General features: G+C 48.9%; 4 protein-coding genes across 4 annotated transcripts; all 4 read right to left on the bottom strand.

Moving 5' to 3' along the window:
- Positions 1-276: 276 nt before the first annotated feature.
- ABOM_002486 (blue light-inducible protein Bli-3) lies at positions 277-1,078 on the bottom strand (the record flags this gene model as incomplete). The annotated part of the gene is made up of 3 exons (XM_022529616.1): positions 277-296; positions 387-795; positions 881-1,078. 3 exons carry the CDS (start codon positions 1,076-1,078, stop codon positions 277-279), a joined length of 627 nt encoding a protein of 208 aa, XP_022392286.1.
- Positions 1,079-2,367: 1,289 nt separating this feature from the next.
- On the bottom strand, positions 2,368-4,899 carry ABOM_002485 (uncharacterized protein; the record flags this gene model as incomplete). Its single annotated transcript, XM_022529615.1, has 3 exons — positions 2,368-3,360; positions 3,460-4,295; positions 4,374-4,899. The coding sequence occupies 3 exons, from the start codon at positions 4,897-4,899 to the stop codon at positions 2,368-2,370; spliced, it is 2,355 nt and encodes a 784-aa protein (XP_022392283.1).
- Positions 4,900-8,443: 3,544 nt separating this feature from the next.
- On the bottom strand, positions 8,444-9,973 carry ABOM_002484 (SUN domain-containing protein; the record flags this gene model as incomplete). Its single annotated transcript, XM_022529614.1, has 3 exons — positions 8,444-9,302; positions 9,353-9,585; positions 9,641-9,973. 3 exons carry the CDS (start codon positions 9,971-9,973, stop codon positions 8,444-8,446), a joined length of 1,425 nt encoding a protein of 474 aa, XP_022392284.1.
- Positions 9,974-11,161: 1,188 nt separating this feature from the next.
- Positions 11,162-18,152, bottom strand: ABOM_002483 (putative RING zinc finger protein; the record flags this gene model as incomplete). The annotated part of the gene is made up of 10 exons (XM_022529613.1): positions 11,162-12,090; positions 12,141-12,261; positions 12,997-13,440; positions 13,493-13,792; positions 13,849-14,222; positions 14,271-14,687; positions 14,739-15,559; positions 15,611-17,339; positions 17,398-17,791; positions 17,856-18,152. 10 exons carry the CDS (start codon positions 18,150-18,152, stop codon positions 11,162-11,164), a joined length of 5,826 nt encoding a protein of 1,941 aa, XP_022392289.1.
- Positions 18,153-18,169: the final 17 nt, after the last annotated feature.

Here is an 18,169-nt window from a genome sequence, read left to right as displayed (position 1 = left end):
ATGGTTGGAGTTATATACACAAGATACCCACATGATGACTGTACGATATCGAGACTTCTTTTTCAGTTCCTTTGTTTTCTATCTCGGATATACAGCTTCGTTCCTTCAGCACCCCCTGTACTATTTCGAACCTCAATCATTTTGATTATCTCCACCATACTAGGCATTAATTCCTCGATTTATTTCGAACCCAGTCCCTAAGTGAACCGAGACTCGTCACAATACATGTACATAATCAATCATAAGAAGGCCTTCGCCCAGCGAAAAGAAAAGTCCTTATTTGTGCGTCCGGCGCCCTATCAACAAACCAGTCAGCACCAACCCCCAAATAAAAAAGTCATAAAAGAAGAAGTAAACAAAAACAGAAGGGAGGAGAGAAAACTCACACTCAGCCAACTCCCCCTCACTCAACTCCCGAATACTATTGATAGCCGGCACCTCCCCCTTAGTAGCACTCTTGATCGTCTCAATGGCCTTCCCAAAGATGCCCCTCGTAGCCACCGCATACGTCGCCAACTTCGCCTCCAACCGAATCACCCCGATCCTCGGATCCGACGGACTCCCATCATGAATCCCGTCACCAAGATCGCCCAACCATGCCGGCAGCGTCGGCGAATAATACTTTTCAACGGTAGCCTTGTCAGCAACGATCGATGCTGTGCCCGAAATAGACGCCCAGGACCCGCTGACTTGGTCCAGGAAGGACATGTTGACTTCGCTGGGGTGCGTGGTCAGGTCTAGCGTCTTGCTGGAGAAGAGGTTGATATGGAAGAGCAGGTCAATGCCGCCGTTTTCCTTTCTCCAATTTAGTATATGGTATATCAACTTGGCTTGAGTGCAAATCATGGCTGAGAGAGGGAGGGAAAGAAGAGAGAAATACCTTCCCGGCCAACGCCATGCATCTCGACGTTAAGTATTCCGAGCCGGAGATCTTGGTCGTTAGCATACCGAATTTGGCCTCGGAGATGAAGTCAACCAGGTCTTCGACCTTTTGGGCCAGGGGCGGGTCCTCGAGGCTTTTGGCCTTGTAGGGGTCGATGGGCTGTTCGCCTTTGCTGGTATTGATTGTAGAGGACATCCTGGGTTGATATGTTTCAGTTGAGGTGTTTACGAAAAGGATTGGGTGTTGAATAATGGTATCTTGTGGGAGAGATAGCAATAGCAATCATTGTTTATATAGGGGGTTCTATGTATACTATGATGTATGAGATGCCAAGTCTGGCGTAGGCATGACGTCAAAGCCCTAATCGGCATTCAGGGGACTTGAATTTACTATACTATGAATAAGTGGATTTTGATGACGTTTTTCGTGTGCTTGTTCTAGCAGGAATGCTTTTAATGTTACTTGAGTGATGTTATTGCCTGTGTGGGGTGATGTACGATTTCATCTGGGAGCAGGTCATTATCTGATAGGTAGTTATCCAGGTTGTTCTCAGGATAGAATGCTGCCATTAACTATATTATCTTTTAAACTTAGTATGAAGACCGTTCTCTAACTGATACTTTCTTTCCATATATCTGGATTTCGGCTCACGAGTCAGTTGTTGCCCATAATGCAGCCGTTCGCGGCAACGATCAAACAAGTGTGGGTGCTATTTAGAGCGATCTTCGCTTGATGATTGTCAGGAGCAAACCCCAGATTGGACTTCGTTTCGGAATGGACAATCCAGCCTAGGTTTTGACTCGTGACCCTGCATCCTATCCACAGCCACAACATTAACCATACCTTCCCAAACAAGCTGCTCCGAAAGCTTCAGCATCTCGGAAATGTAGAAGGTTTTCTGCTCGGAGTAACTTTGAATCATAGACCAGGTTATGTTAGACGGTCGCGGCATGTAGAACACTTCTTGCCGAGAGGTGAGCGCGCATAGTCAACTGAGCCGGCTGGCCATATCCACACCAGCGAACAGACTTGATAACCGGCTCGCAGATTTTACCACCGCTGTCGGTATTGGAGAGTATTGATCGCCTTGACTTGAACTTTCACGTTTCGATCAGTGATAGAGACGTCTAAGGAACAACTATAGGGCTTCCGGCTATTGTTAGTGGGATAGGCATTTAGACACAGATCCATGTCTCTAGGTCTCTTCTCAGTAAAGGATACGATAGGGCCACCTGGGAATGGTAAATCCAGAACATTTTGAAGTCAGAGAGATCTGCTGTAACCTTGTATTAATCAAGTTAGGTTGGCTAAGGCCGATGATGAGGTGCAGTTTCCTGGTAAGCTGCAGCTTAGGCACGATGAGCGTCCGTTTGTAGCCTCATCCTCCATTGCCGTATCTCGACAATCGTAGTCGGCTCCATTGTTAGATCTATATCGACATCCCAGCAATCTCTGTACTGAGTGAGCTCAGTTGGCAACTGAGATTATACGGGAGAGCAAGAGCGCTGCCTCAGAGGAAGCTGCACCGTATAACGCACGTTGGGCGCCAATACTCGAGGAGCGTCGCCCATATCAACATAATGGTCTTCTTCGGTTTGGGTCCGCAGCAGCTCAGCGACCTCAGTTGGGTCCCGGGTTTGTACTACGGGGAGTGTTGTCGTTGGCGGGGCAAAAGGAGCAGGACGAACGGTGGGAGGCGCCACGACCGATGGACCTGAAGGTACATCTTGGATATCACCAGGTCGGTCGTGGGAGAAGTATTGAACTCGCCCTGTAGGGTTTGCCTCTGGCCCGGCCCATGTCAGCGTGTGACGCCTTGCAGTGACGTCCCTGATGAGATCAATGAGAAACCTCGCCCTTTTTCCGACCGATTGTTTCATCTTGGCAATGCCATTGTTGTTCCAGTCCCTCAGGTTGCCAATGATTATCATGACTTTCTTGGCACGACTAAGGACGATGTTAAGCCGGTTTGTGTCTGCCATGAAACCCGCGCTGGCGACATTCTGCGAGGGCTTGGTCATCAGAAACATCACAATTGGTGCCTCTTGCCCCTGTGTGGCATCCACTGTAAGGTTGTCACGGTATCTAACCTCGTGCTGGCTCAGGATCCTTTGTACAAGAACTTTTTGGTCTTTGTACGGGCTTACTATCATGACGTCTTCAGGGAGCACACTGTCACCGTTGGACGTCTGAAACAAGTACAGGGACGTCAGAAGATGGTGGAGCACCTGCACCTGGCTCTCGTTGGACCAGGGTAGACTGTTTTCCATGCGTTTAGCTTTTCCAATGATGCTAATGAACAGCCGACGCATGCCATGAACGTTAAGTGCTCGAAACCAGTGACGGGGCCCGGTAAAGGAATCCCACGCTCTGCCAACCCGCTCTAGTCGGTCATTTTCGGGGCCAGGAACGAGCTTTCCCCTGTACATCCCACTGTTGAATAAATCTAGAATCTGGCTATGATTCCGATAGTTTGTCTAGAGCATGATGCATGGATAACCGGCTCTATAAAGCCTTTCCATCAGAGAGCGTTTAAGAAACCTCGCTCCCTCATTGGGCCCATATTCAGAGATTACCGTGGGGGAAAGTTGGTCGGGGTCACCAATCAGGACAACACCACGGACCGACGGCATTGTCAACGCAATGCAATGATCCCCCTCGAGGCACTGCCCTGCCTCGTCGCTAACGATGAACGCCGGCTTGAAATTTGGCAGGCGCAGGACGTCATGAGAAGCGTTGCTCAATGTCGTAGCAACGACGATGCAGCCTTCGAAGTAACCCAATAAGGTGTTTTCATACGACGAGCGTAGCTTCTTGGTACCGTCTCTGCTGAGGCCCTTCTCCTTGTCTATGGCCATGTACTCAAGGAGAGATTTGCAATGCTTATCGTCGGGGTTCTGTTGCGCATGGGCGACAACCAAGTTGTGCGCCTGGACTTTTTCCAGAGTAGGATTCGCCTGGTTGTCATTTGTAGCATCTGCCTGCGCCCTGAGCCTGGCAATAGGATCACTAGCGCTCTTTGCCCGGATCTGGCTGAGTTGATAGGCAGGTGTTCCGAAGCGTACAAACTGGTCACACCAGGCCCTTAGGAGAGCATCCCTTGCCGCTGCAGTAACCAAGGATTCCAAAAGGTTATCCACGGTTTTATTAGAACCGGCGACGACGAGGACTTTTATCCTCAGCGCGGTAAGTGCCAAGATGATTGCCACGGCTGTCCTCGTTTTACCCGTACCGGGGGGTCCTTGGTTGAGGCTGACACCGCAGGTGACCCTAGAGGTCGAATTGACAAAAGCTTGCAGCTGGACGTCATCCAAGGGAAAGAGACGGCGTATATGTCCTAGCCGCTCTTCCTGGAGGTGCGATTCCAAAGGGGACACGCTTTTGAAATCCAGAACGAAATAGTATGGGCTCTCTGGATTTAGTTCGGAATCGTGACCGAGAACGGTCCAGCGAAGGGAGAAGCTTTATCCTGCTCCCTGAGTGGTATCACCATAGACAGTAACGTTGGTGACTTCATTGAGTGCATTCAGCTGGTCATCAATAGGCATTGTGTTTGGCTGAACGACGGTCACGATCTGGAAGTTAACACTGGGCTTAACTTCGGTGCCAAAGCTTTCTGTTGCGATGACCAGATCCGCCGAAGACTCCACCTCGACCAATCTGCCCTTCATTAACAAGTCACCTTCCTCATAGGTGCGATCTTGTTGGGCCACTTGAAACTTGACTTCCGTATTCTCGGGGAGTTCCGGAAGGTTGACACTGTTCTCCGACGGCGTACACAGCTTGATGTGAACGAGGGCGCCCCTACCTATGCCATCAGTCGTGCAGAAGGCAGTGTGTCCAAGGCCAGGATTAAAGACCTGCGTAATAACGTTGCGCTGGGTCTCCCGTTCACGACTGGAGGCCGTTATAAGTCTGTACCTCCGTTCGCTGTCGTCGATGAAAAACGGGTCGACTGGATCCCAGTTGACATATTCTTGATGCCCAGCGTCAGGCTTCGTCCAGAGCCAGGGCATAAGGGGGGGGGGTGGCACCCAGTTGTTGAATCAGCGGGGTTATTCCGGTACCACCAAAAGGACTTGCCGCTTAAGTTGCGGACGCTGTCAGTATTGACGAGTATTGATCGCCTTGACTTGAACTTTCACGTTTCGATCAGTGACAGGAAAATCCAAGGAACAACCATAGGAGGCTGGAAGATGAGAACCACGACTCTGACTTGTTCGAACTTGCCCACTGGCCTACCGCATTCCATTCTCCGGCTTCCCTTGCATCATATGCGTAGAAGTCCATATCGCATTTCAATCAAGGCCGTGTTGACAATTTGTTCATCCTTGGTGGCCCCTTCTTCTTTGCTTCAACTACCAGAAGATTGCAATCGTTTTTGGTTGGTTGCTATCTATTCGGTAGTCCTGAAGGCGACGATGACCCCCGACAATATAATCTGTATCCAGAACAGTCCTCTCTGTGGTACTGCTTCTATCTGCCAGCTCTAGGCTCAGTTAATGGCTTCGAGGAGCCGACTGACCAGTGACATTTTTGAAACGCTCCAGTTGTTCAGCTTCTCCATGGTAACCTAGCCATCCTTTATCAGGAGTCAAACACCTAAGTCACGGGGCACAGCGAGGGCTTTTGGAGAAAAGAGCATCCACAGCATGTTTACGGAACAGTGAGGTTGTTGAAACTGCAAGGTAGGAAAAATGCCGGCCTTCGTCTCCCTCAGATCTCTGCCTAATTTGCAGTGCCAACGAGATTGAGGTAATTCGTGAATCAAGGTCGCGTGGACACAACACAGGATATTGAAAGATCGGAAGAACTTATTATTCGACTCTGCTCCGTGGTGACTATGAATTCATTTCATCATCTTGTGTGCTTTGGGAGGCCTTGGTTCTGCTCATGACTTTCCTTCGCAATGTCTTCCATAGCACCGAGATTTCTTCTTCTCAACTTGAGTCGTCATGATCAATATCCGTTGGTGGCATCGGCCTCCCCAGCCATATTTTTCCTTTCTTGCCTGTAGAAGAATATAATCGAGGACCCGCTGTTCTCATAGAAGTATGGTCTGGTCTGTTTCTTCGAAGAAGGAATGAAATAAAAGACAAAATGTATTGCTTCGCTTATTATGACAGGATTCGTTGTGCTGATGGGCCAAACTTCTACAGAGAGAGCTGGGCAGCGCAGGAAAAGACGATTTCGAGTAGTGTAGTTATATAGATAACGATCCCCTTCGTGTTGTTCCTCTTGTATTGTGTGATGGTAAATGTATGGCCTCTCCTTCCGGTATTGTTAACATCGAATGCGTGCAAGTCGAAAACCCCTCTTCGATCCCCTGTCTGTGAGCATTCCCTGGGGCAATGAGATAATGAGAATGTAGACTATGAAAGAGAATATGACGCAAGCGAGAGAGGGGAGTATGAGAATTGATGATCTTCTTCCTCAGTCCCTCACTATGATAGTGAGAGTACCACACAAGACATGGTCTTCTGCTAGCACATATGGCTGGATCCGGCGAGTCAATAAATGTTGCAAAAGCTTCTCTTCCTCCAATGGCTTCATCTAAAGCAGATATGTTGTCTGAAAACCCTGCCATATCGGGGGCACAACATTCAGATGTTGACCGGCCCATGCTCTGTTTACACCATCAAGAAGCCGATACGCCGACATTGGTATTGTCCGCGTCGATGGCAATGTTGACGCCAGATCTAATTTTCGCAATTCTTAGTCCTGAATTGCCTGCTCCAAAGCCTCCCAATACTGTGACCGACGACAGTATTTTTTGGTATACTGCTCCACGACTGTTAGAAATGCCTCCGGAGACATCGCGCTGCGTTTCCCTCTCTATTGGCTATTTGCGGCTAATCTTCCCTTTTCTAAGCGTAAGAGAAGTGATATTGATGTCTTTAGGAGATTGTTTGTGACAATTGGTGTTTTTCAGAGTCGACCTGGTTGAAGTTGTGAATAATGTGGGCAATTGCGGGTGCTGTATCGGCCTGGATAGTATGATGATCTAGCAGCATCGAGCCATAGAAAAGCATGCTGGCTAGCTTTGATACGTCCAGATACATACAAAAGGAAGAACAGACCGACCAGAGAGCCAGGCAGATTCTCGATTGCTGGTGAAAAGTCTATAATAGTGCCGAGGAAGGCTATTTCATCCGTTTTGCCGTCCTCGATTTTATATACTGGATAATCGGTGGGCGATACATTGGCTGCTGACTCCCAGCTGTGTCCCAGGCTATCTCGCCTTCGTTATAGATCTCGTGGACACGCACCACAAGTGGTTGCGTATTCGGGATGCGAGTGGCTATCCCGTTGAATTGTGAGGCAGCGATATCGACCACGTTGTTCCCCGACGCGGTAATGAGGACCTGATGCCACTTGCCAGTGTGTCCTGTGGGTCTGGTGCTGGCCAGTATATACGATCTGGCGGTAGGGATTGCTGATTTGCTCTCTGCTGTTCGCGTGCTTCTTTGGGTTCATAAGCTCCCAGGACCATGCAATCGATATGCGAGGTACATCAACCGTGTATAGGTTTGTATGGCTCTCTGCGGTGCTATAGATATGATAACAGCCACGCTGAATGCTTCTTGCAAATCCTGCCACGAGGATATTCTCGCTGAGCTGGACGCACACAGCCAACTGGGAGTCGGCTTTCTTCAGTAGTGAACCCCATATCTGCGAAGCTGTTGGCCGAGACTGGTTGAATAAGAGAACGGGAGAAGATGACCGTCCATCCTAAGGTTGGCAAGAGATCAAACCCCTTCCCTTGAAGAGTACGTAGCCCGAGGGTTTACTCCAGGAACCTGCGGGCTGTGGTAACCTCAAGCGAGAAAGAGTATTATTCGACGACAACACATGGGCCATGAAGTTATGTGCGGCGTGAATAGGCTTACTGTGAGGAGGGAGAAAACATGCTTGGATGGATGGTCTCGACGGGCAAGGAAAAGACAGATCAAAAGGAAGCCCTAATGTATGCAGGGTGAGGTTAGCTGTCCCACTGTGCTTTGAAAGGCCCTAGTAGACAAGAACAAGAATCTATATCAAAATCAAAATCAATGGGGGACAGGGCTACTATATATACGGGGCAGGTTGCAATGTCACTCACGGTGCTTCTCTTTGTTTGCCTTTTCACTGCAATCTTATTCATTAAGCGTTCGGATATTACCTCTCGGTCCTTGTAGAGATGAATGTAATCAACAGATATTATTGAAGAGCTCTACTTCGGTGAAGTTAGATCCTTCCAAGGCCCGCGCAGAGATGTTGTGAATTCCAGAATTCAATATTTAAACATTATTTCCAAATAAAAAATATACAATAGTCTTGTACAATATAGTAGTAGTGTAGTATAAGTTCTCACTTAGAATATAATAAAAATATCCACCCGTCAATCGTATGAAATGCTGAAGAGCGAATCGTATACAATCAGTCAATCAATAATAATAATAATAATAAAGACACAGAAACATCAAATCGTAAACGGGTATCCCGGAGTTAAGAAGGTAATAAAAAAAAATAGTAGTGAGAAGTTAAAAGTGTTGAAAAGAATTCCATCTTATGTGGTGTCTATAGCACCATCGCAGCGATGAGACCAACGACCAAGCTCAACATAGACGCGCCAGCAGTGGATGCCGCATTTTCATTGTCGACTTGGGTCGGAGAGGGAGATGACGCAGCTGCTCCGTCGGTGGACATCGCATACGATTGGGCGTCGGTCTCCGCCAGCACCTGTGGGCTTTGGCTAGGCCAACCGCTCGAGGCCAGAGCTGAGCTAGAAACCCAGCCAGAAGAGGGGGTCATGCTAGGGGTTGAGATGAGAGTTGAAGTGGCCGTTGGGGTCGGAGTTGGGGTGCTGGAAACGCTGCTCGTTTCGGACACTGTTGTGGATGTAGCCGTGGGGGATGGAGTTGTCGAAGTAGTGCTGCTCGTGCTGCTAGTGCTGCTCGTGCTGCTCGTGGTCTTGACAGTGGAGGAAGAGCTGCTGCTGCTGACAGTGCTGGAGCTAGTGGAAGCGGTCGTAGATTTTGAAGATCCACCATCACTGCTTCCACTCTTTTCAAATACGACAATATTGGCTTTCTCGCCCTTGGGTACCGTCACCACACAGAACGCACCACCACCGGCGCCCGTTGAAGAGCTACCAGTAACCTCATTGACATCGTTAACTGCCGGGTCGATCTTGCATGGCAGACCATTACAGCCATCACCCTCGCACTCAATCTCGACTCCGAAATCGGGTACCACGTCACGGAAGGGGGTGGTTGACTCCAGATAGATCGGGTTCCAACCAATTTTGACGAAAGTGTTTCCATCGCCGTCAGTATTGGCACCGGCAACATAAGGCGTCCAGTTGCCCAAGGGTTGGTCCGAGGTTCCCCAGACACACGCGGTCTCAGCATCGTAGCCGGGAGGGTTGATATAGAAGCTAGGGTTGTCAGAATATTCCATTGCATGCAATAAGTTCGGGTTACTTACTGGGCGGCAGTCTCACACCAGTAGCTAAGATCGGGCACAGCGAGGGTGGCCAGCTCCTCGACCAAGGTCGGAATCAACATGGCTTCATTGCCAGGCAAGACGGTCTGACAGAACGAGACCTGGCTTTTACACTTGTTGCGCGCGCCCACAGCACCGGTACCATCCTGACAGTAGGGTTTGTTAGGGAATGGCTTCTGGATTTTACCATCTTCATCACAGTAGAGACCACCATTCTACCAAATCCGTCAGTATTAACTTCTGTCACGGCACAAACACCGGGACACTCACCATTGACATGGGATAACTATACGAGGTAGCCTCAGGATCCCACTGCATTGACACCTGACCAGGAGGGCAAGCATACGGGCAGTAATTACCCGGCTTACATGGTTGATCCGGGCTCATGGCCCAACCGGCATTCTTGAGGTTCGGAGTGACGGCCACCAGACCGGCATCCTTGGGGAATTCACAACTTCCTCCTCGCTTCTCCAGAGGCGCCTCCACTTCTGCAGCGGAGTTCACATCTTGCTGGTGATTGTGGATGTGCCCGTGTCCGTGCTTGGCAGCTTCGACGGCGACAATGAGCCCGAGAAGTGCGGTCGATGAGATAGTGAGCTTCATTTTGGACTAGTTGTATTTCTTTTTATCTTATATTGGATTTATATACGGTACTGATGGTGGTTCGGACCGGTAGAGAGCGAGATTGACGCTACGGAAGTAGGTCAAGAAACGAAAGACTAGGGTGAGTATCAAAAAGAATGACTGAAAGTGAGGAAACACCACGACCCACAGGCGAGAGTTGGAGCCTGAAGATGGGAGAAAAGGAAGAAGGAAAGGAAGAAGAGGAGGAAGAGGGAGGGGAAGCAAGAGGTAGAGGTAGAGGCAAGACCAAAAAGGGATCCCGGGCATGCGGTGGTCGGCCTTTTTTCAGCCTGTAGCAAGACTAGAGGATTACCCATTCGGGATAACCTCGAAGCTATTGAGGACGCCTTAAACTGCTTTGGGAGATGACTCCGCCTGCAAAAGGCAACGGGGTTCAGGGGTAAAGCCAATCATCGTTGGCACTTGGCCCTTTTGGCCCCGATGGTTCGTGATAAGAGGATCCACTTGGTCCGTGGGGAAAACTCATTCATGCGGTTTGATTGATGCAATTTTTTGGCCTGACGAGTGAGGACCCTGTTTGTCTCACTCAATGGGCAACCTGAAGGTTCAAGTTGTTAAATTAATTACGGAGTAATTGATTGATGGGATTGTGGGGGTTGACAAGGCTGTCACGTAGCATCATCTGTAAGGAGTCTTTCTTCTGACAGCAGATCTATCATCTGTCGGGTTACCACTGTAAATTGGTTTGTGCTGGGCTTGATTATGTTGATCGGAAGGGAATCCAGTGACAGATGCTGATCGTCGAGGAACTTGGTCCAGACCACACAATTCTACAACGATCAGCAGAGCGACCCCAACAACTGCAATTTTTTTTTTATTTTTATTTTTTTTTTTTTCCACAAAGCAGCGTTGAGGGCAAACCCATGCGACAGAATGGATCCGAATGCCAGTGTTGAAAAGGGGGGCCAATGGCGGAAAGAGACCGGCCAAACTTTGTTTGCACACTACTTGCGCTGGGTAGCATTCGGCTAATGGTTCGATGGTCTCCGAGAGGTAGGAGGAGTACTACTAACTAGTAGTACGCTGTGCTTGGCCCTAAGGATTCCACTGGTACCGATGCGCGCAACCACCAGCATCCAAGTCATGCCATTCGACGCTAGTGGATATCGTCGACTTCCAAGGCATGGCAGCTGTCTGCCTGCTGGGTCAATCCGCTGATTGTCCCTGAAGCCCTCTCCACCCGTCAAACACTCCTACAGACCCCTCGCGCCAGCCCCACGCAATACAATAATGTTGCGCCAGCAATCTCCATTCTTCCATCTCGTCCAGCATCTCGAGTCCGGACACCCTCTCCTTTTCCTCCTCATTCACCCATCGTTCCCAGATGAAATCCACGTCTGCCGCGGCTTGGCCCCCGCTAAAGCCTTGTTCTCGCAACCGTTTTCGCTGCGCCGCTAGTGATGCGTACTGATGGAGTGTTTGCAAGTGGATCCCGCGCGTCGCAAGGTTGGACACCATTGTTCGTCCGAAAGCATCATCCGGACGAATAGGCTCGTAGAGAATCAGGCCGAGTGGTGTCGCTGACTCAATCCTCCCGATGTCACCGGCGGTATCAGCATTTGACTTACCACCCGCACCAGGAAATAAAGTTTCCGTAAAGTAGCCTACAACATCTGCAGCTTCGCTCGGAGAGAGATATATCAGGCAGCATTCCGAAATCAAAAGTGTAGGTAGTGTCGTGTCCACACCCCGCAGGTGTACCCTTGAGTCAGCCTGCGCCGCATCGGCGGAGACAGGTACGCGCTTTAGACAGCGCAGATCCAATGGGTGGAGATGATACGCATCTGTGTGCAGCGCATCCCCAGCGTCGGAAATTGTGGCGTCTTCCGGTCGCCCAATGCCCAGTGCCCGTTGCAGAAGAGGCGTTGAACGAATAAACTTGATCTTGGCGGCTGTGTTGACGGCGAAATCAATCTCGTGATAGATCAGATTCGGGCGTGACTGTGATGCGAAGAGTCTAAATGCGCGTGTATCTGTGCCTGCACCAAGGGATATAATCTGTTTCTTCGTCTGGGGCTCCTGGGAGAGGAACTGGGTGACGAGGTGGTCGATCGCGGTGGTTCGGACGTAAGTGCCTACAGGCGGTTAAAATGGGATGAATACCGACAGTCGTTAAACGGTATACTGAGGATCGGGTACCTCTGTTGATAATTGGCAACCTTCTCGTCTCGAAACCCGGACCAAGCACGGTTTTTGCGAAAGGATCGTGCAAATAACCCAATGCCACCGCACTCAGCCGGGAGACACTGGCGTCATTGTCAGTGCCTTGAACCACACGGTCTTTACTCGTTGTCCCACGCGGTCCATGCCCTCCACCAGAAAGGCTGCCATCGGCACCTCCACGCCCTCTGAAACGGCCCCTCCCACCACCTCGACGAAGAGTATTGAGGTTGGGGATCTGGGAAGCTGACATGTCGGGGAAACAAGTTCTTTGTGAGGGGGAGTGCGGCGGGCGGTGGGGTTGGGGGATTTAAACTCTTCATTAATTTCGATTTATGCCGTTTATGATACCCGTCATGTCAGCAATACATAATCTGGACTATGACGTGATGCTGAGACGCCATTCTCATGATAGAACCAAATCAATTGTATACTTAAAGCTATCTATCCCGCACTGTTGACTACCGTTCTACTAGTAGTATCCAAACCTGATCTGGCAAGCCCGAGCACTACTAGGAGAGCCATATTGATGTTGGTAGTAGAAGAGCAGAGAAGATGGAATCCAGAAGAGTACTTCTTGGCAATTGTGAACTTTTCTATACACTGATAGGGATATATCATACATGCCGATGATGCCATGCGCACCATGCAAAGTGACCCCCTCTTCGTTATAACAAAGGGCAAGAAGGCCTTGTTCAGACTTTAATACCCAAAGAGACTAACTAATGTACATAGATATGTCATCATACATAGACAAAGTTGTTCCGGCACAGCGGACAAGTGCTCTGGTTACTGCTCTTGAACCACCGGAACAGACACACCGAGTGGAATGTGTTCTTGCAGGTGGCACATCGCTTGTTCGGAGTCTGCATGTCCGTCGAGATGACGGAGTAGCAGATCGCGCACTCGCTCTGCCCCTTCAAGGCGCCTTGGACGTTCTTCCGGAAGGCCAACAGTCCGTCCACTATGTTGCCGTTCGCAAACATGATCACACCTTGAATGGTAAGAAGCCAGCTCTTCCATTTTCTCTCATCGACCAACACTCGACTCCGACCAACCACCAACGCAGGTTGTAGCGGATAGGCCGGCGGAAGGGATATAGACAAGGCAACCGGGGGTGACTCCTCATCCACTGGAATGCTAGCAATGATCTCAGAAGTCTTCGGCGAAATTTTCACGCTCAACGCCCGCTCTTCATTCGGGTCTTGCGTTGCCATCCATTCGGTAATCCCTTGCAGGGCATCCTCAACGATCAGTGGTGAAATCTGTATTCAGTTAGACACATTCGCCTTAACATATGTCATTCTGCGCACTTACGTATTTTTCAGTCCAGGCTTCCGCGGGTCCTTTAGTGCGCTTCTTGGTATCAATCCACCAGCTCTTGGTCATGTTTGCCAGGTACCTCAAGCACAAGAAGTACAAGTGAACGAGGAGCCATTGGATTTCCTTCTCCTGAGATTCCGACTGGTCCAACTCGAAAGACCGAATATCGAACTTAGACGCGTCCACTATCTTTTGGTGAGACTGCTGGAGGAAGTCGAATGTGAATTCCAACAGTGGAATCAAAACATCATTCTCCTTGATGCTTGATACGTAGTTCTCTTGCACAGCAAATGACTGTTTTAGTCGTTAGCCATGGTATAATTCCAATAGGCACTGGCGGATATACGTACTGCGTTGGCGAAGTGATCGAAAACTATCTTCCAGCTTAAAAGATATGAGCGTATCTCCGACCAGACCTTGTCATCGCCATACGATAAAGATATCGAATCCATAGTGGGCGCTTCGAGCAACAGAGACAGGAGCTCATCGGGTAATTTAACGGTCGTCTTCGACAATGCCACATCAAAAGAAATTTGCTCTTGAATACTTGGAATATACCGGTGTAGAACAGTATAGGCGGCGCGTTGCACAGTGTGGCTCTGCGCAGTCAGAAGTGGGAAGATCCTGCTCACGTCTTCGAGGCTCTCAATTGATATACTGTTGATCAGTCGGCACAGGAGATCTACGGTGACGTCGCGAGGTTGGTAGAAGGTAATAGAAGAGTCTGTTTCATTAGCTCAATATGTCCATCCATCATCAAGCATATACTAACCAAATTCCTTGATCGTTGTTGTCAAGTCATTGAACAACGCTGCCTTTCGATCTGACCAAGCGTCTTTCACATCATCGTTGCTATCTTCATTGCCTACAATAGATTTCAGGCGAGCAAAAAGTCTGAAGGATGCTAGCAGAACCGGCAAAGCTTCATCGCTGCCATTGGCTTCCCTCCAAGTTGTGCTGAGAGCATCCATGCAATCCTCCCAGTGAGAGCCATACATCTCATGAATGCAAGGTAACACAAATGACAAGGTCTGCAATACCTCAGATTTGACACTAAGGGAGATATTCTCTGACTGCAGGCATTGTACGAGGTGCTTGACCAGAAAGACGACGCGCTGGGTCGGGATCGACTCGATCACTTCTTCCGATCCTACTACGAGAAGGTTAAGCAGTGATAGCTTTCGAAGGCCTATACACAATATTAGCATGCACAAATAATGAAAGTATTTTTCTCACTAACCATCTTTTCGCTCATCATGAGGTCTCAATCCTGTGGATTCTGCGACAAGCTCATTGCATAGCCGTGTCCCCGCGGGGTTCGAGAGGATGGAGTGTCGCAAGATAGCCACCCAAGACGCCGAGCGGATCGCATTTGCTGTTCGCACTTCCTTACAAAGTTTGGCAACTTCTTCCGATGACTTGGAGTTGGCCGAGTCCTGACCCTCCATAATCTTTACAAAAGCCTCGCCAACTCGGTAGTCAACAGTAGACGTTCCAGTTAAGCTTTCGAGTTTGCTTTCCCAAAATGCAGTAATTGATGGTGCAGCGGATGCTTCCAAATGTGCCCATCTATTGATCAAACTGCGGCCATCGTTGACAATTTCCATATACTCTTCTCGTTGCTCGGGCAGTAGTACTCCAGTTATGCCATTGCAATTGTCGATGCTCAAATCATCGTCAATCAGCTGCACAGCTAGAGGCAAGCAGTAGAACAGAGTTTGAAGCTCTTCTGCACCAAGCTGACTCGTGATATCAGAGGATGACAGAGTTCTAATAGTGAAATAGGCGAGTCGGAGAGCAGACGAACAATGGCTGGAGTCGCGTGGGACCGTCTCATAGCGCCTTCTAGACTCGTCTGATATATGGCGGTCGATGATATGAACTGTCCCTTTAAGCGGACTTGTAATGGCGGTTGATAGCCGGGGAGGGAGTGCAAGGAAGGGATCGAGCGCATCTTTCCAATTTTGACGAGAAGGTAGAATTTCCTTTACCACTTTTTTGAGATCCTCGGGCTTGGTGTTATGCAAAAGTTCTTCCGTAACACTCAATAAAGACCCAATCCTGTTTATATTAGCCAATCCATCCTTTTCACTTATAGGCAAAGACACTCACGAGAGAGATTCCTCGTTTACGTTATTGAAATTGTGCTGCAGAATTTCAAAAGTTGACCTAGCACTTGTTTCACTAACTGCTGATTCCTTTACTCTTCTAGTTAATGACTCCGCAAGACCGGCCACTTCTTCTGATGGCGACTCAGCGAGGAAAAGCAACTTTCCTGTTAATTTCGAACCATGGAGACCACTTTGGAATTCCCTTAGTGCAGTTGGGATGGTAGTTGCAATTTGAGAAACTCCGTGTAAGGTATCGAAGACTTTGTTTCCATCTGATAATGCATCAATGATTGACAAGAATATCGACTCTGTGAGTTCGCCATGAGATGTTTGGTTCTGGAGCACCGCAATCACAATCGACCAGTGTAGAGAGCTACCTCTACAGGCCCTGTCTAAAGCACGTGCGATCAGAGAACCAAGACCACTCTTCTCATCTACTTCCTTGAAATCAAGTGTAGAGAGGAGTTTCTGAACAGCATGCGCATTTGACGACTCGGGTTCAGACTGTGCTACCCTTTCAACGACTTTCTCGAAACTTGGGCCAAATCCATCCCATGAACGACAAGACAAGATGATAGAGATTAAACGATCGGCAGATGGCGAAGACAAAAGTTCTGGGGCATCCTCCTGGACAAACCTCAATAGCTCCTGGGAGTGTTGTGCAATCTGTGCGACTTTCTGAACCATTCCTTCAACAACTGCAGCTGCTCCATACGGCTTGCCGTTTCGGGTTCGTAGAACCTCCAAACAGTGTCCAAGCAGCCCCACGTTTGTGTCCTCAAAGGCTTTCAGCAGCTTGGATTCGCGGTCCGTATCTGCTACACGTGAAAGCACCGAAGCCTCTAAAGCAAGAAACCGTTCGGCCTGTGCACATACTGCGTCTTGTGACGACCTGAAGTCCTTCGACTGCTCTGGAGATGAAAGCTTTACAGCTTCAAGCAGGTTGTCCGACAGCTCAGCCCACAATTTATGCAACTCTCCTTCGTGGTTATGCGTGGCTAAAACATCAAGATAATCAGCGCAGAGAGCGTCGGCTGACTGAGCAGGAAGCTCCCACTCAGAACGATCTTGCTCAGGCTTGACGTATTGGATTATAAATGGAGATAGCCGTTCGTGTAGAAAGGGTTCTTGGTCAATTTGGGGAAGCTTATTTGTGAGCCACATTCCAGTGTCAATATAAGCTTTCCAACCAACTGCGCGATTCTGTCGAGGTTCATCTCTGGAGTTCAATCCGTCCTGGAAGGATTGAGTCAATTTTGTGGCGCTTGACAATTCAACACTGTCTTCATTTGTGGATTTCGCATCAACCTTTGCTAAAGTCTGCGAGGGGATAACCTGTAATAGTTCGTATAGGTTTTGCCAGAAGGAGGCTAGACCACCCTCCGAACCTTTTTGGATATACTGAATGAGTCTTTTAGAGGAAGAAGACTTGCCCGTATAGTCGTCAGTCCATAACTGAGGCCTTGCAGCTGTCACCTGCAGCAGCAATGCGGATAGGTCCGAGGAAGATCCTAGTTGAGATATATGCAAGGATTTGCCGATGATAGCGGCACTGATGAGCTTCCAGTCAAGCTGCTCTGGGTCTTGAGAGACAGCGGATCGAAGGAGGACATAGACTGATCTGCGAACGAAAGGATCATCATGATAACATAAGGACCATAACGATTTACTACCCAAAAGGCTTTCAATCGTAGCTATATCCTTCTCAAGAACTTCGCGTGTCGAATTTCCTGCATTGACACCCGGTCAGAACATTTACAGGGGGTTATAGGGTGTATAGAAGCGCACCTATAATTCGATTAAATAGTAAAACCGCAGTTCCTACAACGCGAGCATACTTCGCTTCTGCATCATCAGACTTGACAGTCCTCTCGTCGCTAAGAGTCTGGGGAGTCTGCTGAAGAATAACATCATCTACAAAATCAAGAATAGAACTCTGGTAGATCTTCCACACGCTGTTTCTCTTCTCTTCAGTTGAGAAAACCCGTGTGAAGGACTCAAATGCGGACCGATGAACCATTCGATCATTGTCATAGAGTCCTGCAAGCCATGCCCCAATTACTTTCGGTAAGAAACGGGCAATCCGCTTCCCCACTAGAGAAGCAATAGATCCTTGTGTGGAATGAGCCGTTTGCCTCACTCTACGAGACAGATCAATCGATGCTCTGGGGTAAATTTTAATCTGCCAAGGAACAGAATCTAATCAACATATTACCCCAATCCGCATGGTGTAGGTGCAGACATACCCAGGCTTCCAGGAAACCATCATCGAGAGTCCCACTGCGACTTTCTACAGTAGAAACATAATCCCTCAAGTCATCCAGTGCTTTTGTCCTCGTTACTTCATCTTTCTTCAGGAAGTTCTTGAAAGCAATTGCCAATTGTGCTTCATATATCTGCGAAAGGTCCGGCGGCTCAGCCACATAAGTAAGAGACGACGGTTCCCTCCCGGAACCAGAGAAAGAGCTGGAGAATCCACCAAAGGAACCAAAGGTGCTAGCAGCGCGGCTGCTTGATGCCTGAGACTTGAACTTTTTACTCATAATAAATGTGGGGTAAG

The sequence above is a fragment of the Aspergillus bombycis genome (assembly GCF_001792695.1).
Source record: "Aspergillus bombycis strain NRRL26010 chromosome Unknown contig00015, whole genome shotgun sequence".
In the NCBI taxonomy this organism is placed as follows: Eukaryota; Fungi; Ascomycota; class Eurotiomycetes; order Eurotiales; family Aspergillaceae; genus Aspergillus; species Aspergillus bombycis.
This window is presented reverse-complemented; position numbering and strand designations above follow the sequence as displayed.